General features: G+C 40.4%; 2 protein-coding genes across 2 annotated transcripts; both read left to right on the top strand.

Moving 5' to 3' along the window:
• The first annotated feature begins 7,681 nt into the window (after nt 1-7,681).
• Nucleotides 7,682-8,489, top strand: LOC106090725 (lectin subunit alpha-like). The gene is made up of 3 exons (XM_013257008.2): nt 7,682-7,823; nt 7,895-8,006; nt 8,201-8,489. Exons 1-3 carry the CDS (start codon nt 7,695-7,697, stop codon nt 8,470-8,472), a joined length of 513 nt encoding a protein of 170 aa, XP_013112462.2. The 5' UTR covers nt 7,682-7,694; the 3' UTR covers nt 8,473-8,489.
• A 10,177-nt stretch (nt 8,490-18,666) lies between these two features.
• LOC106090712 (lectin subunit alpha) lies at nt 18,667-23,161 on the top strand. The gene is made up of 3 exons (XM_013256994.2): nt 18,667-18,824; nt 18,900-19,011; nt 22,479-23,161. The coding sequence occupies exons 1-3, from the start codon at nt 18,693-18,695 to the stop codon at nt 23,153-23,155; spliced, it is 921 nt and encodes a 306-aa protein (XP_013112448.1). The 5' UTR covers nt 18,667-18,692; the 3' UTR covers nt 23,156-23,161.
• The last annotated feature ends 661 nt before the right edge of the window (nt 23,162-23,822 follow it).

The following is a 23,822-nucleotide window of genomic DNA, read 5'->3' as shown; positions in this document are numbered from 1 at the left end:
TCGGGCAATAAATGCAGCTTTTATGGGCTCCAGACCCTCAATCAACATATCAGTCCATATGACAGCTATATCTAAATATAATGCTATCTGATCTTTATTTAGGTCGAATATCGGGAGGCTTAAAATAACTCACTGTTTCAAATTTTAGCGAAATCGGGTAATAAATGCAGCTTTTATGGGCTCAGAGTATTAACCGGCAGATCGGTCCATATGGCAGCTATATCTAAATATAGTCCGACCTGAACCATATTTAGGTAGGTTGTCGGGAGGCTTAAAAGAACTCACTGTTTAAAATTTCAGCGAAATCGGGTAATAAATAAAGCTTTTATTGGCCTCAGACCCTTTATCGGCAGATCGGTCTATATGGCAGCTATATCTAAATATAGTCCGATCTCAACCATATTTGGGTCAGATGACGGGGGGCCTAAAACTACTACCTGTTTTAAATTTCAGCGAAATCGGATAAAAAATAATAGCATTTATGGGCTTCAGATCCTTGATCGCCAGATCGGTCTATATAGCACCTATATCCAAATATGGTCCGATTTGGCCCGTCCAAGAATTTAATCAGCGTGCATCAAAAAGACGTATCTGCGCCAAATTTCAGCTCAATATCTCAATTTTTGAAGGCTGTAGAGTGATTACAACAGACGGACGGATGGACGGACAGACACACGAACATCGTTAAATCGTCTTAGAATTTTACGTCGATCCGAAATACTTGTAGGGTGGGAAAAACTCAGAACAACAAATAGTAGAATATGGGGAGAGGGAATGCAATCTCAGAATGTCCACCTTTTCCGTTCGCAACTATTATTATTGTAGCCACATTTTCATGAGGAGTTGGCGATTCTCTTCAAGCTCATGTAATTAAGCAAGTCCGTTCCGCTCCGATCGCCGCGGGAACAAGGTGGCCATTGGTTATTTAAAGATGCTTATAACTCGCCTTGTCATATAGGACTACATAGGCACTCAGTATTTGTGCAAGAGCCGGTGCCACCCATAGCGCAGAGGTTAGCATCCCTTGGTTCGAATCCTGAAAATTTTCAACGGTGGTTTCCCCCTCCTAATGCTGGCAGCATTTGTGAGGTACTATGCTATGTAAAAACTTCTCCCCAAAGACACGCCGTTCGGACTCGGCTATATAAAGGAGGCCCCTTATGATTGAGTTTAAACTAGAATAGGACTGTACTCATTGATATGTGAGAGTTTCCACGAGAACCGCCCTATTACATGGTCTGGCCTGATTGAAGCCATGCAAATGTTGTGCTAAGCAGTCTTCGAAATCCATGTTGATGCTTGGCGAAGGTAAATTCTCCAACGAGGCTCGGAAGAAGAAGTCCCTCAGGCGTTTTTGTAACTAGTGAGAGAAGGGAGATCGGTCTGTACTATTCCCCCTTACTCGGGTTTTCGCTATCCCTTCTTTCGGAGTTTGAGAGTGACTTTAACGTAGACCACAGCTTGCCTAAACTGGTGCTTAAGTAACATTGCTGCAAGTTTTCCAGCCACAAATTCTGCTAAGGTTCGTTGAGGACCTTTTTATTTCCAGATTCAGCTTGTTGGTTCTGGGGTTAGAAAGCGGGTTATAAAGCGAACGGCTGTCGTGTAAATGATGACTCGAAATTTCCTCTCGGCAAGTAGCGCATTTGAGGAGAATGTCAGTTGGTGTACTCTTTGAAGCCGACCCTATCGTTCTCCTTCATAGATGTCCGGCGTTCAGAGGTTATGAAGTCGGGTAGTCGGTTGATGGTGAGAACTGCGGGAAGGTGGTCTGATCCCAAAAAATGTACGGCTTGTCAGAATACGTCACTCAGCAGAAATGTCTGGCAAGTTGCTACACCTACTCCGTAATAGTGGGGGAGGCATCCTAATTCACAGTGTAAAATGGTGAGCCTGCTCTGCCAAAGCTAACTCTACTACCTACCCTGCCTACTTTATACACTGACCCCAGAAATGTTCCATATTCTAATAAGTGACACGCTATATAATATCGAATGAGTGATACGCGGAGGAAGGCTTGTCCGCCTATGACGGTGAATGCCTGGCTTCGAATCCTGTCGTGTTCATAAAAAAAATAAGCGCGTATCCCCTCCTAATTCTGGCGACATTTATGAGATATTATGCCATGTAAAAACTTCCCCCAAAGAGGTGGCGCACAGCGGTACGCTGATCGAGCGGCTTTAAAAAGGAGGTCCTTTATCGTAGAGCCTCAACTTGAATCGGACTGCACTCATTGATATGTGAGAAGTTTGCCCATGCTCCGTGCTGACGATGGCTAGGTCGCACCATACTTGGGTATAGCGCACAAATAAACCGATCTCTCTATTTAAAGTTTTTCTCATTATTGCAGTGTCAATCACCCGATTGTGCTGTAATTTTTTACCATAAGACCCCTTCAAATTATTCCCGAATATGATGACGATCGGACAACAGTTGGATACAACTGCCTTATAGAGCGATCTTCCGATTTGCGGTCTGGAAACAATATAAGGCTCAATTATAATATATTCATAAATGGTGCATTTCTCATCGCATTTTGACGAAAAGTGGTAAATATTTACTCAACCGAGGGGGCGGTATTCAAAGATCAGACCGGCCTAACTTCATGCCTTTTTATTTGTTTGTTGTTGTTACTACAGCAAATCGAAGCTTAAGTTGAAAATCTGGCAGCCCTTCTAACAATAGATTCTATATAATACCTTTGATTTAAGTGTCATATTGTACAGGTTTATCTATTGGGTTGCCCAAAAAGTAATTGCGGATTTTTTAAAAGAAAGTAAATGCGTTTTTAATAAATCTTAGAATGAGCTTTAATCAAATATACTTTTTTTACACTTTTTTTCTAAAGCAAGCTAAAAGTCACAGCTGATAACTGACAGAAGAAAGGAAGCAATTACAGAGTCACAAGCTGTGAAAAAATTTGTCAACGCCGACTATATGAAAAATCCGCAATTACTTTTTAGGCAACCCAATATATGCCCTTTCGGAGGAGTCGGATTTTGGTGAGGGACGGCGATTTGCGTTTTAGACGTAACAATGTCCACCCAACTTTATTGTATCTTGGATATACTGCAAAATATGAGGACACTTCGTCTACCTTTTAGGCCATATTAAAAGGTGTCTTAAGGAGCAGGTCACACCATCGCGGTATAATCAAGGCGACCATAGGAAACCCGGATGGATTAGAAGAGGTTTCCGATCGGATACCTGAGATGACAATGGAGGTCGAGTGCGAAAAACTGCTGCCAACGGAACAGTCTTGTATTGACGGAATTCTGGTATTACCACCAGGGTGATCATGCGATGCAGATGGATCAAAGCAAGAGGACAAAGTGGGCCTGGGGGTCTACATTGAGAACCCAGGGACTGAAATCTGTTTTCGACTGCCTGACCATAATACAGTGCTGCAGGCAGAGATCTGGGGGATCCCGGAATGCGTGAGGTGGTGTGGTGTTCGCGAGAGGACATCGGGTGTGAACATCTTTATGGACAGTAAACTGGCCATCAGAGTAATAACAACCAGGATGGTAAGGTCTAGGAATGTAAGAAAGAGATTAACGCCTTCTCTGCGAATGGCACAATTCGCATCGTTTGGGTGCCGGATCCAACCGGTGTAAGGACGAATGAATGGCGGGAGGATTGCCATCACTATACTAGGTTAACCCGAAACCTTTCGGGTCGACGAAAATCCTATCATGAAGGAAGTAAGAAGAAGGTCAGCATAGCTTTCGGTATCATAACAGAACACATGGGACTAAGAGCTCACTTGTGCAAAAACGGTGCGGCAAGTGATAGCATGTGTACGGCATGTGAGGAAAATGATGACACATTGAGGCATTTCCTATGTCACCACCTGGCATTCGAGGCTTACAGACATCGGTGCTTAGGTGGGGACACAAAAACAGACGCGAACAAATTTAGGGGATGGAATGGAAAACAATTAGGGATTTTTGAAGTAGCACAGAGTTTATAACATAGATTTTTTGAGCGCACAACAAGCCGAATACTGGCTCGAGTGTTTTGATATGGAACATTAATGATCAAGGTGGCGTATGACGTACGTATGGTGAATATGGGCTTACTATCGAAAGATAATCATACGCACCAGCGTTCAAAAAAATTTTATAAATAAATTATTTCAAATGATTTGTGCTGTTTCAGACGTTCTTACCAAATTAAGGGTGTTACGAATTTTAGGGCATGTCTGTTGCTGGAACAATACCCGCAGACGTACCCCGTATTCATGAAAATACAATATGAGTAACCAAATCAGTCAGAACCTCCTCGGAATATTTAGGATTAATGATGCAAACTAGACGGAAACCCCTTGATTCCGGGAAAATACATGGTATTCCTATCTGAATGAGGTCGGCAACCGACCAGGGGGCTAAGAAGCGATTGGAAGCTGGAGACATTTGGCTTACTTGATAGTGAGTGCTAGATTTTTAAGGCGTCTATTGTAGACTACCCGCCAAGAAAACACAAAACAAAGCCAAGGAGGGAAACCTATAAGCGGACTTGTTCATAGTTGCTAAGATTTGTCGAAAAAGAGAGAACGACCCCACTCTGAGGAAAAGATACCTTTTGAAGCTCAATTGGGGAATGGTTCTTCGAATATTGCTTTACCTAGAGTGGATACGGCGAACAAAACTAGGGACGGTGCAGCTTCGCAAACATTAGTGGGATCAAAAAATGAGACTACATGAGAATATGAGACTATAATGAGAATACCTGAGACGACAATTGAGGTCGACTGCGAGGCACTGCTGCCAGAAGCACAGTCTTGGACTGGCGGAACCCTAATATTGCCGTCTGGAAGATCATATTAGATCGAAGCTAGGGGATAGAATGGGCCAGAGGGTTTACATTGAGAACCCAGGGACTGAGATCTGTTTTAGACTGCCTGACCATATTACGGTTCTGCAGGAGGAGATCCGGGCGATCAAGGAATGCGTGAGGTGGTGTGGTACTAACTCGAGGGCGTCGATTGTGAACATCTTTACGGACAGTAAAATTGCCAAAAGGTCAATAACAACCAGGAGGGTAAGGTCACGATCAGCTTTGCAGTGTAAGAAGGAGATTAACGCCTGCTCTGAGTATGGCGCAATCTGCATCGTTCGGGTGCCGGGCCATAACGGAGAAAGGGGGAATTAAATGGCAAACGATTTGGCGGTGAGGGCCAGAGTACTGCCGTCGATAAACGAAGCCTTTCGGGTCGACGCAGTCCGATTTAAGGGAATGGGAGACTGCGAAACAGTCGGTAGAATGGCAAAAATCTTATGGGGTGATGCGGATCGTGAGAGAACGAGGCTATTACTGCAAGGAAGTAAGAAGGAGGTCAGTATAGGGAGTGTTATGGAAAAGGATTTTAAGGATTTTGTAAGTAGTACGGAATTCCTGACTTAGATTTACTTCTTCGAGGTAACTTTTTAGTTTATAGAGCGCACATAAGCCGATTACTGGCTTTGGTGTATGTCCATAGTGGCATGGGGCGGATTAATATCTGCACCCTCTGTTCAACCTAACCTAACCTATATATTTTATGGGGACGCATGTTTATATTTTGAGGTGTGACAAACGGATAAACTTGATAAGTATACCTATATTACGAGGGTTGCCTTTTATATTTCGGGATTGGACAACCATCTGCCAACCGACAGTTGTTGAGGTTATACATACTCAGAACGTTTTGACATACGAGCGCTATTTATGTTGTTTACAGTAACTTAAAAGATTAAACTCGCCCAAAAAATTGAATTAAATCGTGAACATTTTCGTGCGATTATTTTTTACAACTTTCGACGTAGATTAACTCAACAAAAGTGCATCGATGAACTTAATTATATTTTTGGCTATTAAGCTCTATCAAGGACAGTGTTTATCGATGGTATAGTGAATTCAACCGAGGTCATTGTTCACTCCAGTATGAATTTCGCGAAGATCGTCCAAAATCAGTTGTTGTTCCAAAAGCCACTGTGAGCCAACTAATATTGCACTGTGAGCCAACTAATATTGCAAGCTCGTCATGTGACCTATCGTAAGATTGAAAATAACCTTAGGCATTAGTGGGGCCAGCATACATTCAATATTGCTTGAACATTTGACCATCAAAAACATTTGTTCGCGTCAATTGCTCAAAAAAAGGCTAGTGGTGTCGATTGGTGGAAATATGCATTTTTGAAAACATAAAACATAGATTTGATGAGTCATCCGCCGTAGAGTCCTGACTTGGCACCGAATGACTTCTTTATATTCCCGTACGTAAAATATAAAATGAGAGGTCAACGTTTTTCGACACCTGAAGAAGCGGTTGATGCGTTCAGAATGCATATTTTGAAGATACCTCAATCAGAGTGGCAAAAGTGCTTCGCCAATTGGTTCAAACGCTCGCAAAATTGTAAAGATCTTAATGGGGAATATTTTGAAAGACAATAAAGCGATTTGCGATGATTAATATTTGATTCTGTGTTCTCCAAACCCGAAATATATTGGGAGGCCACCGTAGCCCAGAGGTCAGCGTGTCCGCCTATGACGCTGAACGCCTGGGTTCGAATCCTGGCGAGACCATCAGAAAACATTTTTAGCGGTGGTTTTCCCCTCCTAATGCTGGCAACATTTGTGAGGCACTATGCCATGTAAAGCTTCTCTCCATAGAGTGACTCCGTTCGGACTCGGCTACATAAAGGAGATCCTTTATCATTGAGCTTAAACTTTAATTGGACTGCACTCATTGATATGTGAGAAGTTAGCCCTTGTTCCTTAGTGGAATGTTCATGGGCAAAATTTGCATTTTAAATCTCGAAATATAGAAGGCAACCCTCGTATATCCTATGGTGGTGGGTATAAACATAATTTTTTGATGGCTGAGTTCTAGTAAAACTAGTCCAGTTAGTTAATTACTGTGAATTGAATCAAATTTAATTGAAATAGTTCGTTTCTCTAGCACTCGTGGCAGAGCAAGAAGTAATAGTATTGGGTTGCCCAAAAAGTAATTACGGATTTTTCATATAGTCGGCGTTGACAAATTTTTTCACAGCTTGTGACTCTGTAATTGCATTCTTTCTTCTGTCAGTTATCAGCTGTGATTTTTAGCTCGCTTTAGAAAAAAAGTGTAAAAAAAGTATATTTGATAAAAGTTCATTCTAAGTTTTATTAAAAATGCATTTACTTTTTTTTAAAAAATCCGCAATTACTTTTTGGGCAACCCAATACATATGAGCCGAAAACTCGTACAGAACCGATTGTTTCCAAGTTTTCTAAAAAATTAAATTCATTTAATTTTCCCAAAAAAAAAAAAAAAAAATTATAACATTTTCTATCCAATTTCAACGAAATATTTGATTAAATATTCTTGTGACTGCTGAGTTTTAGCTGAACTAGTTCTTTTTGTAATTTGAACTAGTTCTTAACATGAGTACACACAGGAAGTAAAAGTAATTGAAAACATTGTACAGATGCCATTATTTTTCACAGAATTATTGTAAAAACCTGCATTACATGTAACATTTGTTTTTATGGTTTTCATATTTGTGACCACAAATGATGATAAATAACAATAAATTTAAATATAAATACGGATTTAACATCTGATTTATCAGATTTTTATTTTTTATTTTTATTCATTAACCTAAGATATGCATATTAATGCAACTTCACATGCGTTGAGAAAATAGTATGGAAACTCATTCGTAGAAATGCAGATCATGAACGCAAGTGTTGTGTTGCTACTCACAACTATGGGGTTCATGTTCAATATGTCCTTTGGGGCTATGTGGCACGAGGCTGGCGATGGACGTCGTTACTTGGTCGAGGGGACTGCAAAAGTAAGAAAATATTTGTAACGCTATGAATCATAGCATGGAGTCAATAAAATATTGCAAATCTTCCATTTTAGTATAACTGGCTCCAGGCTTTGGATCAATGTTTACTCAAAGGATTACAACTGGTGGTAATTGACAGTGCGGCAAAAAATGAAGAGTTGGTTAAGCTGTTGCGTTCAATATTTGGTAATATTTCTAGCAGTGCTAAAATACTAACAGATCTTGAAGTTCTCTAGAAGAGTTTTAGTATTTGACTTGTAAAGCCTTTGACTTTTAGGACCTAAGACTTTATGGAGACTCAAAAGATTGAATGGTTGAAAATAGTATGAGATCCAAGATTTTATACCAAATTTTGTATATTTTCCACATCTCTTTTTTAGGCAATTCTCGTGACTTATGGATAGGTCATCATGATGAATTCAATAAAAAAGGTGGTGCATCTCGCAACTGGTATTCAGCCGCAATAGGTGAACCGATATTCTTTGGGTATTGGGATCGCGGCGAACCCAACAACAGATTTGGTGAACACTGTGCTCAAATCTATAGAAAATCGAATTTTAGATGGAACGACGAAAACTGTGATACCCATTTCTTCGGTTATATCTGTGAGAAGGCTAATAAAACTGATCTAGATCAACCTGATATACAATAAAAAAATCGATGATTGGCCATTTTGGATTTAAATTTAAACAAGTAAAAGCGTGCTAAGTTCGGTCGGCCCAAATCTTGGGAACCCACCACCATGGATTCTGCTAAAAGTTTATACAAAATTTTGTTGAAACATTATTTTATTCTACTTACCGAATTTCTGTCAAAACCAGCAAAAATTAATGCTACTATAAACCGAATGAGGATGATCGAGAGACCGGTTTACTTGGGAGCTATATCAGGTTATAGATCGGTTTAAACCATACTTGATACAGTTGTTGAAAGTCATTACAGAATTACTCTACATGCAAAATTTCAGCCAAATCGGACAAAGATTGCGGCTTCCAGGGGCTCAAGAAGTCAAATCGGGAGATTGGTTTATATGGAAGCTATATCTAAAGCTGAACCGATATGGCTCATTTGCAATCTTTAATGACCTACATTGATACTAAGTATCTGGGCAAAATTTCAAGCGGCTAGCTTTAGGCGTTCGACCTTTATCGTGATTTCGATAGACGGACGGACGGCTGAACATGGCTAGATCGACTCAGAACGTCGAGACGATCAAGAATAAATGTGCTTTATGGGGTAAGACCCCATACGAATATTTCGATGTGTTACAAACGGAATGACTAGATTAGTATACCCCCATCCTTTGGTGGTGGGTATACAAATAAAGACTAACATGTCGATAAGCACATAATAAAAAACTAACTCCCAGTATGTTCACATATAATAGCTGTGTTTTATGTTGGTGTTATATATAGGGCAGGATACAGGGCAACGAAGTTCTAAATAAATAACCAGTGCAGGCATGATATGTTTCTGCTACATCAGGTGATACAAGAACATACACCAACGCTAGCAAAACTGGTACAAACGCTGCAGACAGAAGCGGGGTGCTAATGCGCATAACATCAGGCGTAGAAAAGGATTCTGAGATTTAGATTCTGACGCCAAAGCCAGGAAGGATGGTCATGAGAGTGTCCTCCCGGGGAGAAGATTGTCCGAGCTTTATCGGAAGCCATTGGAAAAATTGAGGATGATTCCTCCACGGAATTCGATGGCGCCAAGTGGCAGAAGGGAGTCAAGGCCATTGAATCCGGAAATGAGAAAGCATTAGATTTTCTTTCGTCTTGCATCAGTGGCCTTGACCATCTTTGGCCTGGCATGAAGATAGAGCTGGTTCCGGTTGATCAAATCAACCGCTCGACAACGTTGCGGGTGTGGATTCCTCCTCCTGTATTGGAGAATGAATCCGTTTTTGGGTTGCTTTGAGGGGCGAATGCATATTTGCCCATGAACATTAGGAACGGGAGCAAACTTCTCACATATCAAAGAGTGCTGTCCGATTCAAGTTTAAGCTCAATGATAAGGGGCCTTTTTTATAGACGAGTTTGAACGGCATGCCACAGTGCGACATCTCTTTGGGAGAAGTTTTTACATGGCTGCCATATCAATGAGCGCTGTCCGATTCAAGTTTAAGCTCATTGATAAGGGGCCTTTTTTATAGACGATTTTGAACGGCGTGCCGCAGTGCGATATCTCTTTGGGAGAAGTTTTTACGTGGCTGCCATATCAATGAGTGCTGTCCGATTCAAGTTTAAGCTCAATGATAAGGGGTCTCTTTTTATAGACGAGATTGAACGGCGTGCCGCAGTGCGACATCTCTTTGGGAGAAGTTTTTACAAGGCTGCCATACCATTTCGTTACAAATGGCATAGTTTCTCACAAATGTCGCCAGCATTAGGAGGGAATAACCAACGCTGAAAATTTTTTCTGATATTTTCGCCAGGATTCGACCCCAGGTGTTCAGTGTCATATGCGTACATGCTAACCTTTGCGGTACGGTAGCTTCCAAGGGCACAACAACCAATTTATAGCGGAGGACTGGGCCATTGTAAGGCGACGAGCGAGGGATAAGGATCTCTGCTTGTCACTCAGGAAGTCCTCGCTTAGAGAGATTAAGTTCGGCTGGAATATGATCCTACCATCCGATGATGACAACGCCAGCCAGGGAGCTAGGAGGCTTGGGTTGCCTGAAGTTAGTGCAGATAAACATGCACCACTCAGAGGCAACTACGAATAAGCTGCTGAGAACTATGGAGAGAGACGATGTTAGGTTAGGTTAGGTTGAAAAGAGAGTGCATATATTAATCCGCCCCATGCCAATATGGACATACACCTAAGCCAGTAATCGGCTTGTTGTGCGTACTAATGTGGTCCTCGTTCAGGAACCATGGTTACGAGGTAAAAAGGTTCGTGGATTTAGACTGCGTAATCTGAATCTCCTGTCTTCCCCAGCAGAATCTAAGATTAGAAGCTGTATAGTAGACAGTAGGGCTTTGAACTAAACTCCGATTTTTCTTTTCAGCTGTGAAGAGTTAACGGTAGTGGCTTCGCAAACCATTACAAGTCTAGGGATCCCAAGTTTGGACAAAAAGTCGACTTTTATCTGTTCGTGCGTTCGTCTGTCTGTTGAAATCACGCTACAGTCATAAAAATAGAGATATTGATATTCTTCTTCTATTCTATTCTTTTTTTGTTCATAGTTCGAAGATGAGCTATATCGAACTAACTCTTGATATAGCCCTTATATAGACCGATCTGATGACTTGAGATTTTTGGCCCATAAAAGCCACATTTATTATCCGATTTCGCTGAAATTTGAGACAGTGAGTTGTGGTGCTAAGCCACTCGACATTCTTTTTCAATTTGGCCCAGATCAATCGTTAGCGTGCTTTCGACAGACAGACAGACATGGCTAGGTCGACTTAAAATATCAAAGCGATCAAGAAAATATACACTTTATGGGGACTTAGATGAATATTTCGAGGTCATACAAACGGAATGACGAAATTATTATGCCCCCCTCCTATGGTAGAGGGTATAAAAACATGGACAACTCTGTTCTTCACTTTACGATTATGATCAATTAATTTCATGAATGAAACCCGCCAGTTTGGGATAGGCATGTATGATAAGCCAGTGAGTCAGTTACTGACAACGTTGATAGATAAGTTAAAGTAGATAGACCACCAAAGAGATAATTATGTGTTTTCATTTTTATCAGCTATTTTTAAACGCTGATTGCGCGTTTTTATGATATTTCCAATTTATGGTACGTCGAAATTTTTAGTTATTTTACCCAAAGTATTTTTGGGAAAAGTCCCAGAACTTTGAGTAATGGTAAAAATTTTAGGGAATTTAATTGTTGATCAATGTGGGCCGTAAAAGCATGACTAAGCATATGTTTAATATAATTCTTGGCCATCAACTATTCATCCTATAGTGGTAAATGATTAATTTATTTTCTGTTTAATAACATAAATAATAAAAAATAATGATTATTGTTAGGGTGCGGGTGAGAGCGTGTCGTGGTGAGATGATGTTGCATGGAAATAAGTGGTTATTTAATAACACATGGTTGATTGGGGTTTCCTTGCAAACATTTTTGATTGCCAAACAATCTTCCGCGAATCTTCTAGAAGAAGGTTACGATCGCGGATGAGCTCGTCTAAGAGTCGTAGAAGATTCTCCCGTCGTGAGGAGTAGTGTGATCAAGACGAATCCTCTGGAAGAGTGTTCAGCGAATCTTCCATATGAGTTGCTAAAGAGTAAGTCAGAAGAGCCTTAGAATCGTGTGGGCGAGTAACAAATTAGTGTTTTAGAGGGCTAATAAAATACTCTTCTAAAAGAGTTGCGCATTACTCGCCTGGAGGAGAAACAAGTGATTCTTTTTGTATATTTATTAAATATTAATAAATATATTGCTCTCGCAAGGTTAGGCGTTATTCGCTCAGAAGATGTAAAAACGCATAACAAAGTTAGTTGTTCATCAAAGAAATAACAATCACGAAAAAACTCCAAAAAAATTGTATAACTAGGAGTGTTTCGCGACTCATACGGAAGAACAATAGCGTAAAAATCTTTCAGAAGAGAGTTTTATTGTATTTATCGCGGGGACGAATGCTTTTCTAAAATTATGAAAAATGTTTGTAGGGTGATTTTGCAACACAGGTGATAAAGACCTAAAGACAAACGACGAGAGATGCGCGATATCTGCGGTGTGAGACTTAGTAAGCGAATGTTTGGAAAAAACGAACTCGGATGTAGAAGTATCTTTCTACATCCGAACTAGGCAAACAAGCTACTAAGCGAGGTGAAGAAAGAGAAAAAGCTTTAAGAAATCTTCCTACTGCTCGGCTTTGCGAACAAGCTAAAGGAAATATTGTAGGAGAATCTGCGAATGGGAAAAATTACTCTACGATTCTATCTAGCGAGAAAGCCCCATGGCAGATTTCAGAACAACTATAAGAGCGATTCTTTCTACGTCCCGCTATGTGAACAAGTTCAAAGGAGAGGGGTAGAAAAAGGTACCAGCAAAGTCATTTGAACTTAAACAATAACTGCGCTACTCCCTTCGCGCATAGGGAAGAAATATCAGCCGGATAGCCTAGAATTACCCTAAGGGAGAGGTTAGCATGTCCTTCAATGGCGGGAACAAAAGAACGGCGTTGGTTATTCAATCACTGGTGGTATTTGTGTGGACTTAGCCCATTAAAGCTTCTTCACCAAGAGGCATCGTCCAGCTATATGCAGTTCGGACTTGTTGGTGAAAGTCCATCCAAAATTTTCCATTTGTTATAAATATATGACAGCCTTATTATAGGCAATGTTCGCCTCATAAGCGGCTTGACAGCGTGCTCGGATTACTAGTGCGAGGGTCTCGAGTTCGATTTCCACAAGAGGCCTGGTCTGTTGCTACTATGGTATCGTAATGGACTATAAAATAGTCTAAGTGAGACTGTTTTGAAACTAGACTGTCATTCTTACCCAACCTATTATAGCCAGTAGTTTGCCATAAAGACATCGGTTAATCGTTTGTTCGGCCCATAGATAATTTGTTAACCCCTACCACCATAGAATCTGAGCTATACTACCTATTCATTCCGTTTGTAACTACGATGTAGTTATGTCCGTTTGTCGAAATAACGTAGCGGTCGAACGAATAAAAATATCCTTTAGACATTTTTCACACACACTTCTTATTGATGTAGGCCACAAATGGGCAACATCGTTACAGATTTGGATATAGCGCCCATATAAACAGATCTTCAATTTTGACTTCTTTAGTCCCAAGAAGCTTCAATTATTAATTAAATTGGCTGACATTTGCTACAAAACTTTCTGTTCTGACTCTAAACTTGGCACCTGTAGTCGAGAGTATTGATTCAAGCGCACAACCAGTCGCCGGACTAACAAATAAAAAAGAGACGGATAAACCAGAGGGATGTGCAGTTCGTCCCCAGCCTTTAAGTAGAGGTCTTGTTTCCGATTCAGATTCAGACAGCGACAGTGTCAATGAAAGAGTCATCGCAGCCGGATCGAGAGATGAGGACAGCGGGTTGCCAATACAAGTGAGCGAAGGATTTACTAAGCTTAGACCGAGAAAGCAATCCGAGGCGCAACGAAGGAGACGGAGGAGTATGCACCGGCAGTGCAATCGGGCGAAAGTGCAGGATGCTGGAAGGAATACAACTGACATTTCAGGCACTTCTACGGAAGCTGGAAATCGAATCAGATCTCTTGTAGAGCATAACACTTCCAGAATGCTGAAAAAGAAAAAGGGCTCTCCGCTTTTATGTACTCTGGGAGGAGCAAGCCAGCCCTCCAGCAATGGAGACTCCAGACAGTGTTTTGCGGAGGGAGACAAAGTCGGTACATAAACTAAGGAAGTGCGCATGTCCCCTCAGTCTTTATGGAGGACTGTGACTTCTAAAAGGATGCCGCAGCCATCACGGAATGGGAAGTTGATCGCAGAGAAAGGTAAGGAGCCGCCCTTTTACACCAGAGTGGCAAGGAAGCTCAAAAGAGATGGAATGACTTATGCAGTTATCATTATCGGCTGTGCATCCGGTAGGATTCCACCAGATCGTTGGTCCCAAATAGAGCATTTAGTAAACGAACGGGTTTTCGAACATGTGCTGACTTCTAAAGAGGGTCCACCCATACAAATGATTAGCAACGAGTATAAAAGGGTAATTTTAACGCTGTGATTTGCGTCAGCAGAATGTATCGATAGCCTCAAAAAGCTCGTTGGAAGAATCCAAACTCGTCGAGGCAAATTTGTGTTTGTGTTTGTATTTTGTGTTTGTATTTTTATTATGATAAAACCCATACAAAAGACAGTGTCTTATATAAAGCATGGGTTAGTAAATTGATAAATACAATGAGTTCAACAAGTTTTCATTTAAATAGAACAATAATTGGTACAAAATATTTAACAATTTAAGCAAAGTTACTGATGCAATATTTAAGTTAAAAAAAGGTTTAAACAAAACAAAAAAAAGAAAAAGAAACTTTAAAGAAAATTTAACAATTTAATCAAAGTTACTAATAAAATAAATTAAAAAAATAGTTATAAAAAAAACAAAACAAATAATTAATTAAAATGATTATAAATCAAAGATTTGAACTGTCGTTCATTACTTATAATTTGAATACTATTGGGAAGATTATTCCAGAGACGTATAGCATTAACAAAGAACTGTTGTTCAGATACATGATATTGATGACGTATTTGTATTACTTGTTTACCTCTTGTAGAGTTAGCAAAACGCAAAACAGAAGCCAGATATGACGGTTCATTGGTATAAATTATCTTGTGGATCATTTGCAACAAGCGTATCTTAAGGAACGAGTTAAAAGAGACACCATATACTTGTCTGGCAAAGTCAGATACCCGGTCTCTTCTACGCAAACCAAAAATGTATCTAACGACATCGTTAAAGGCCACGTGCAATTTATTCCTATGAGTTACATCACTACCGTAAAAAACCTCGCAAGAGTATAATAGTTTCGGCAGAATAAATGTCCTAGCCAAAAGCATTCTTATTGACAAAGGGGTATACTGTCGACTCATATATAAGTTTCGTAAAACGCCGTAGGTCCTGCCCACTGTCATTCTGACATGATTCTTCCATGAAAGTCTATCATCAAACTCCAAACCAAGGTTTCTTGCAGATGAAACAATCTCAATTGGGGCTCCAGCAATTGCCACATCAAGATTGGGCAGCATTGTCACCCGATTCCTACTAATTACAAGGCACTTTGACTTTATTGGATTTAAAAGAAGTCCGTTGGCGTTTGCCCATGTGTTTATCCTATCCAAGTCATTATTTAGTCGAAGTAAGCCATCGATCAACCTCCCCGGCGAGGAGCTCATATACAGCTGTACGTCGTCGGCATACATATGAATACCACAGTTGCGCAACTGTCCAGGAAGGTCATTGCTATATAAGGAAAAAAGGAGTGGGCCCAACACAGACCCCTGTGGAACACCTCTTGAGACTGGAAGATAACTAGAACAGCGGCTATCAACACATACCGATTGGCTTCTATTCGTAAGATAGGAATATATAAGATCCGTTGTTCTTTCAGAAAATTTAAATAAATGTTTCAGTTTAAGGCAAAGTATATTGGGATCAACGGAATCAAAAGCTTTCGAATGATCTAAAAGAACAAGAAAGGCAACTTTATCGCTGTCAATATCACTCCTTACATCTTCAACTACTTTCAACAGTGCAGTAGTGCAACTGTGCTTTGGCCGGAAACCAGATTGAAAATCTGTTAGCAGCGAATTATTCGCAATATATTCAGATATTTTCCGGTTGACTAGAGTCTCAAATATCTTAGAGACGAATGGAAGTATTGCTATTGGCCTAAATTCCTGGTTATTCTTTGGTATTGGGACTATCCTTGCCCGTTTCCAAGACTGTGGATAGCAACTCCTTAAAATAATATTGTTAAAAAGATGGCACATATACGGAAGAATAAAGGGTAGAAATTCGCGCCGGAACGCATGATGGAAGTTTTAAACAAGCAAAACTAAGATTTGGTCGTGGAGAAATGGGAGGAAGAACTCTCCTTGTGGTGGGCATTGATCAAGTCTCCGTGACAAGTTTGGCTAAGACTAAAGGCATGGTGGACTACGGACAAAGGCCATCTTCTTCAAAATTTGGAAGACTAGGATAGGCAAATATCTTCATATTGAGCCATCAGATAGTTCAGTGGCAGGACACTCAATACCGCCTAATGAACAGGGGGCCGACGACGAGACAATGACCGACTCATTTAATATTGGGAAGACTAGGATAAGCAAAGATCTCAATACTAAGACATTAGACAATACAGAGACGAGAGAGTCAACACAGCCTAACGAACAGGGACCCGACGATTTAACAATCAACGATTTTTTAAGACAAGGAAGACTAGGATATGCAAAGATCCTAATATTGAAACATCAGGCAGTGCAGTGACAGGAATCTCAATGCAGCATAACGAACAGAAAGCCGACGATGGGACCACCACCTACTCCCAAGAAGCCCATTTATTTAAGATTTGGAGGACTATGTTAGGCAAATATTCTAATATTAGAACATCATGCAGTGCAGGGATGGGAGACCCAATGCAGCTTAACGAACCGGTACCCGACGATGGAACCATCAACGACTTTCTTAAGATTCAGAAAACTAGGATAGGCAAAGATGCTAATATTGAAACATCAGGACCATCACCTACTCCCAAGAAGCCCATTTATTTAAGATTTGGAAGATTAGGATAGGCAAAGACCCTAATGTGACCCTCAGTGCAATCTAACAACAGCGAACAGACGATGAGACCATCACCCACTTCCAAGATACCCATGGAGGACCAATGATTGAGGTCATACAGATATAGCTCTACCGGAGCGAAACAGCTACACCCCCTCTGATGAAGAAGATCAGCAATGGCAAGATTCATATTGTCTTAATTTACATAATATTTGTAAAATCTGATTCGGAAATCCTAATCAATAGGGTTCAGGATTGTAGGGTCGCTATATCAGGTTTCGAACAGCTGTCAGCGCCTAATCCGATAAGCTTGCGTAATAAGTTGGAAATCAACTGGACAAAATTCGAAAGACCAATCAGAAGAAGACTTGGGCAAGATGGTTTAGATTGCCCAAGCACAGAAAATATTGACCAAAATATTTCGAAGTTAGTTGTCCTTATCGAGAAAGGAAATCAGCCCAAGAAAAACCCTGGGGAGATTCACAACATTGGCAAGGAGTTTCACTGATTTTACAACGGAGCACGTCGTAAAAAGCGGAAGTACAATATATTGCGATGTGTACTACACACGGCTCGAGAAATACAATAAAATTACTAGAGCGTCAAGACGTACCTCCTGGAAGCTTTTCTGCGCAAAGGTCGATAGCGTTAATGACGCCATCAAGATGAAAAAGTTTCTCTCAAAAACCCATGTCCAAACTGAAACGTTAGTAGACGACATTGGAGTGAGAGCTCAGACAACAGAGGACATGTTGAGGCTTTTGAAGCAAAAGCATTTTCCACAGGATATGATGGGAATCACGGAGACACCGGAATCTTGGAATAATAAGGTTGATCAAAGGCTTATCCTAAAGGAATTTATGGTAAAGGAAGCGTTGAGGAGCTTCAAACCATGTAAGTCATCCGGACCTGACGGAATATTTCCGGCGTTACCCCAGAAGGAGGCTGAACTATCTGGCCACTTTTTTCTCAGAGTGCCTAGGACTTGTATACACTCCGAAAGCCTGGCAGGAGCGAAGAGTGCTATTTATACCTAAGCCTGGCAAGGCAAGTTATGCGACAAAAAAGGCCAACAGACCTAGCTTTACATCCTTTCTACTCAAAACCATGGAACGTATTGTGGATACCATGATAACGTGTAGGACATTCAGCGAACTGCTCAAATACAAACAGAATGCCTATGTCAAGGGAAGGTCAGTGGAGACTGCCCTGCACGAAGTTCGAAACATGCTTCGAAACTATAAAACAACATGGGTGGCATTAGCGTCTTGTTTGGTGTAAGTTTTGCCTGGTGAGAGATGGCTTTGTTTATTCATAAATTTTTTAAAAAAATCTGTAGCACAGTGTGATTTACTCCATAAAACCCCTGGTTTTTATTAGAAATAAATTCCCATAGACAAAATATTTTCGATTGGCACTGACAATAATCTGCAAACGTTTGAGTACTTTGTTTTAAAGTATATTTTCAAAAATTTTGATATGAAACAAATGATGACGTGCTGCTCACTCCTCGAGATAAGGTCATTAACTAGATAATCGTTGTGCTGGCACTTATAAATACAACCTGGTGCCTCACCTGGCTAAACAGTTAAGAAAGTTAGTTTGCCCAATGCAGACCTTAAACAGGAATTTTGCCAAATTTGGCATTGTTTTGTTTATTGGCCTATTTCAATTGGCATCTACTGCCAGTTGGTATACGGCCAGTGACGGACATCGATATTATATCGAGGGAGCAGCCAATGTAGGTGTCTGGTTGTGACGTTAAGGGGTATTTGCTTTGATTTTTGATTAATTAAAAATATATTTTTTGTTTTAGTATAATTGGCTTCAGGCATTAGATCAGTGTTCTCGTCAAGGTCTACAACTTGCCGTCATCGATAGCGATTCGAAAAATAAAGCATTGATATCTCTGCTGCGTTCGATATTTGGTAAGTGTTGTTGTCTATATGATGGAGAAAGTTTATTAGAATTAATATATATGAGGCTCTGTGGAAGAAATAGTGTTCTGAATGTAATATCCACTAATATATTGAGGGAGTTATTGTGATAGATGAAAGGCAATTTGCAAATTTGTACAAATTTGCCCATGGACATTTAGAAACAGCGGGCTACATATCCCATATTAATGAGCGCTGTATGATACAAGTTTAAGCTCAATGAAAGATGGAAGGCATTTATCCAAAAAGTTGGAGTATGATCGATCCCAAGAGCAAACATTGAGTCAAATCATTACCTTGTTGCGGCAAAAGTTTCCCCTAAGAGTAGCGAGAAATGTAAGAAATCATACGGCAAAGAAGCTGAACATCGGAAAGCTGCAAACGCAACAAGTGGCAAAGTCATACTCCATCCGATGGACCCAATTGCTTGAAGAAGGCACTCCTTTGCTCGATAATAAAGCGACGCAATAGCAAATTATATTCCACACCTTGAAAAATGCCGAGAAATCTGTGTTTGGGTATAAAAGGCCACCACAAATCCATGGTGCGAGCAAAGCTGCTAAAATGCTGCTGAATCCAAGAAAGCGGCAACGAGTGATGCGTGGGAGATGTATCAGGAGCGCTGTTTGCTACAAGTATAAACTCAATAAAAGATGGAAGGCATTCATCAAAAAATTTGGAGTACGATCGATCCCAAGAGCGAACACTTAGTCACATCATTACCTTGTTGCGGCAAATGTTTCCCCTAAGAGTAGCGAGAAATGTAAGAAATCATACGGCAAGGAAGCTGAACATCGGAAAGCTGCAAAGGCAACAGGTGGCAAAATCATACTCCATCCGATGGACCCAATTGCTTGAAGAAGGCACTCCTTGGCTTGGATAATAAAGCGAATAAAGTATAAAGAAGGCACTCCTTGGCTTGGATAATAAAGCGATTAAAGTATAAAAGGCCTCCACTATGGTGCGAGCAAAGGTCCTAAAATGCTGCTGAAGCCAAGAAAGCGGCATACAGAGCAAGGCTGTTGTATATAGCAACGAGTCATGAGCGGAAGATGTTTCAGGAGAAAAGAAGAGAGAAGAAACGTTTATTAATTTGAAACAATGAGTATGAGAAAAGCGAGATGTTCAGGAGCCATAATGAAGACTGGAAATTTTACCAAAGAATCACACCGATAGTTGTGATACACCCACATTTTCCTGCAGCGACGAAGAAGGACATCTGGTAACAGATAACCTTGAGGACACCCTCGAACCAATCCCTGATGATGTTATACCCCTTAGCCAGAATTAGGTCCAGGTAGCAATGACCCTACTGAAGAACAACAAATAAAAAGTGGTTAAGTTCGGCCGAGCCGAACTTTGGATACCCACCACCTCGGGTACATATATAAACCACCTTTCCTCAAAATCCGGTGAAAAATGCATGCCTTATGCCACATAGGAGCTATATCGAAATATGTTCCGATTTGGACCAAATACTAATAAACCGATCTGAACCATATACGACACGGATGTCGAAAAGCCTTACAAAAGTCACTGTGTCAAATTTCAGTGAAATCGGATTATAAATGCGCCTCTTATGGGGCCAAGACATTAAATCGAGATATCGGTCTATATGGGGGCTATATTCAAATCTGGACCGATTTGGGCCAAGTTTCAAAAAAATGTCGAAGAGGCTAAGACAACTCACTGTCCCAATTTTCGGCATAATCGGACAACAAATGCGCCTTTTATGGGCCCAAAACCTTAAATCGAGAGATCGGTCTATATGGCAGCTATATCCAAATCCTAACCGATCTGTGCCATATTGCAGAAGTATGTCGAGGGGCTTAGTTTAACTCACTGTTCCAAATTTCGGCGAGGTATTAGGCCCTTTTATGGGCCTAATACCTTATCGAGAAATCGGTCTATATAGCAGCTATATCCAAATCTGAACCGATTTGGGCCAAATTGAAGAAGAATGTCTAAGGGCCTAACACAACTCACTGTCTCAAATTTTGACAAAATCAGACAATAATTGCGCCTTTTATGGGCCCACAATCTTATATCGAGAGATCGGTCTATATGGCAGCTACATTCAAATCTGGGCCGATCTGAGCTAAATTGAAGAAATATGTTGAAGGGCCTAACACAACTCACTGTCTCAAATTTCAGCAAAATTGGATAAAAAATGCGGCTTTTATGGGCCTAAGAACCTAAATCGGCGGATTGGTCTATATCCAAATCTGAACCGATCTGAGTCAAATTATAGATAGTTGTCGAAGGGCCTAACACAACTCACTGTCCCAAATTTCAGCAAAGTCGGATAATAAATGTGGCTTTTATGCGCCTAAGACCCTAAATCGGAGAATCGGTCTATATGGGGGCTATATAAAGATATAGTCCGATATAGGCCATCTTCGAACTTAACTTGCTTATGGACATAAAAAGAATCGGTGTAAAATTTCAGCCCAATATCTCTATTTTTATAGACTGTAGCGTGATTTCAACAGACAGACGGACGGACATGGCTAGATCGTCTTAGATTTTTACGCTGATCAAGAATATATATACTTTATAGGGTCGGAAATGGATATTTCGATGTGCTGCAAACGGATTGACAAAATGAATATACCCCCATCCTTCGGTGGTGGGTATAAAAAGGCAGCATGAGCCGATGGGTTGCCAGCTAACCTATTAAAGACCGGAGGCGACATGCTGATAAGACGTAAGCTTCAGCTCGCCAGCGCAATCTGGCTGGAAGAACGCATAACCTATGATTGATCCTTGGCATACTATGTCCTGAACATGGCGAAAGGAGGCAATTCATTGTATGCCAAGTATAGATGCATTCGAGCGTACTAATTGAGAGATAAAAATCCAAAGTCAATGAGATAATTTGGTCCCATCAATTCGAGAAAAGCCTAATCCTGCAAAATATCCAGATCTCCACTTATTATATTTTCTTTGCCTTCGAAGACCCTTTACTTTCAAAGCTATATCAAGCCATGTCAGATATTCGGTATTCCGTTCCTCATGATTACATTGGTTAGGTAATGTTTTCTATATGAAGGAAAAAGCTTCAGTAAGAAGTCTTTTGAAAATAGACCTAATGGTAAACCTAGAGTGGGAAGACCAAACCTCCGATACATAGGAAGACATATCTTCTGATTCTAGGTCTCGATGCTATAAAAGTTGCATGTATTACCCGATTTCCATTACATTTGGATCAGAGGGGTTATATTAAACTCCTCGTATTTCATGCCTAATATGGTGTCGATAGGAGACAGGTTTGGGTAATAAAAGGTGTAGATATTAAAACCTCGACATGGTTGCCCAATATGGTTTAGATGGGACTATGTGGGGATATGCTGTATATGGGCCGATCGTCCGAAAAATGTCTGGTGTCCTTAACAGCTCACTGGTCGCTTTACTTGTTGCTTGATTTTATTTAATTCCTTTTCCTCTTTCTATTCCAGGTAGTTCCCGCGACTTATGGCTCGGTCATCATGATGAATTCTACAAGAAGAAGGATAAAAATCGTAGCTGGTATTCAGCATCAACAGGTGCAGCTATCACCTTTAGCTACTGGGACAGTGGTGAGCCCAACAATAAGGGTGGAGAACACTGTACCGAAATTTATCGCAAAGCCGATTTTAAATGGAATGATGAAAATTGTGATACAAATTATTTTGGTTTCATTTGTGAGGAACATTTTAAAACCGCCCAATGTCGTACTCAAATGGAGACAAAACGCTCGACAATAGAACAAAAGAACAATCAATTGTCATCGGATTTTGCCACGACCCAAGATAATGTCAGCCAAATCATTAAAGGTAGCAGCACGGACACAGACAATACGTTAGCCCTTTGGGAGAATTCTACGCAAAATGTTATGGATGAATTTAAACAATCGCTTAATGAATTGATAGCCAAAAAACCCTATTTACAGGCTGTCATTGGTGATGTGGGGCCAGCCATAAGGGCGTTGGCTGCCGAAGCTCAGGAAGAGATATCGAAATTAACACAGCAGACACGTCAAACAATCTCTGAGATCCATGTGAATGGTGAGAAATCAGTGAATGCTGAAAATAATGTTTTTGCAGGGAAAATCGAAGATCATGCCAATGAAATGGGCAGATTATTAGTTTATTGAAAAATAAATTTTGCGTAAAAATATTTGTGTATACAAAAATTTAAGTGTTTTTTTAACTCCAACTTATATTTGAGCCTCAGCCATAGTGTGAGGGTAGGTATATACTAATTTCGTTGTAACATTTAAAATAAAGGGTGATTTTTGAAGAGCTATAGGAAAGTTAAAAAAAACACATAAAATGCAAAAAAAGTATGAAATCTTTATTTGAATCGATAGTACGGTCCATATCATTTAATATTTGTCTGTATAGACATAAGATTTAACATAGCCCCTCAAAAAAATAGTCTAAAGGCGTTGAATCGCATGATCTAGGCGGCCAATTGACCGGTCTCGAACGTGAAATTAAATGTTCATCGAACTCGCCTTTCAATAAGTCCATTGTTATGCGAGCTGTGTGGCATGTGGCACCGTCTTCCTGAAACCACATGTCATGCAAGTCAAGCTCTTGCTTTTTGGACAAAAAAGAAGTTGGATATTATCTCACGGTAGAGCTCACCATTCACAGTTACGTTGCGATTCGCATCATCTTTGAAGAAGTACTTTCCAATGATGCCACCAGCCCATAAACCGCATTAAACAGTGAGTTTCTGAATGCGTTGGTAGCTCTTGCAATGCTTCTGGCTGATCTGCACTCCAAAATCAAAAATTCTGCTTATTTACGTACCCA

Source organism: Stomoxys calcitrans, chromosome 4 (assembly GCF_963082655.1).
Source record: "Stomoxys calcitrans chromosome 4, idStoCalc2.1, whole genome shotgun sequence".
Taxonomy (NCBI): domain Eukaryota; kingdom Metazoa; phylum Arthropoda; class Insecta; order Diptera; family Muscidae; genus Stomoxys; species Stomoxys calcitrans.
This window is presented reverse-complemented; position numbering and strand designations above follow the sequence as displayed.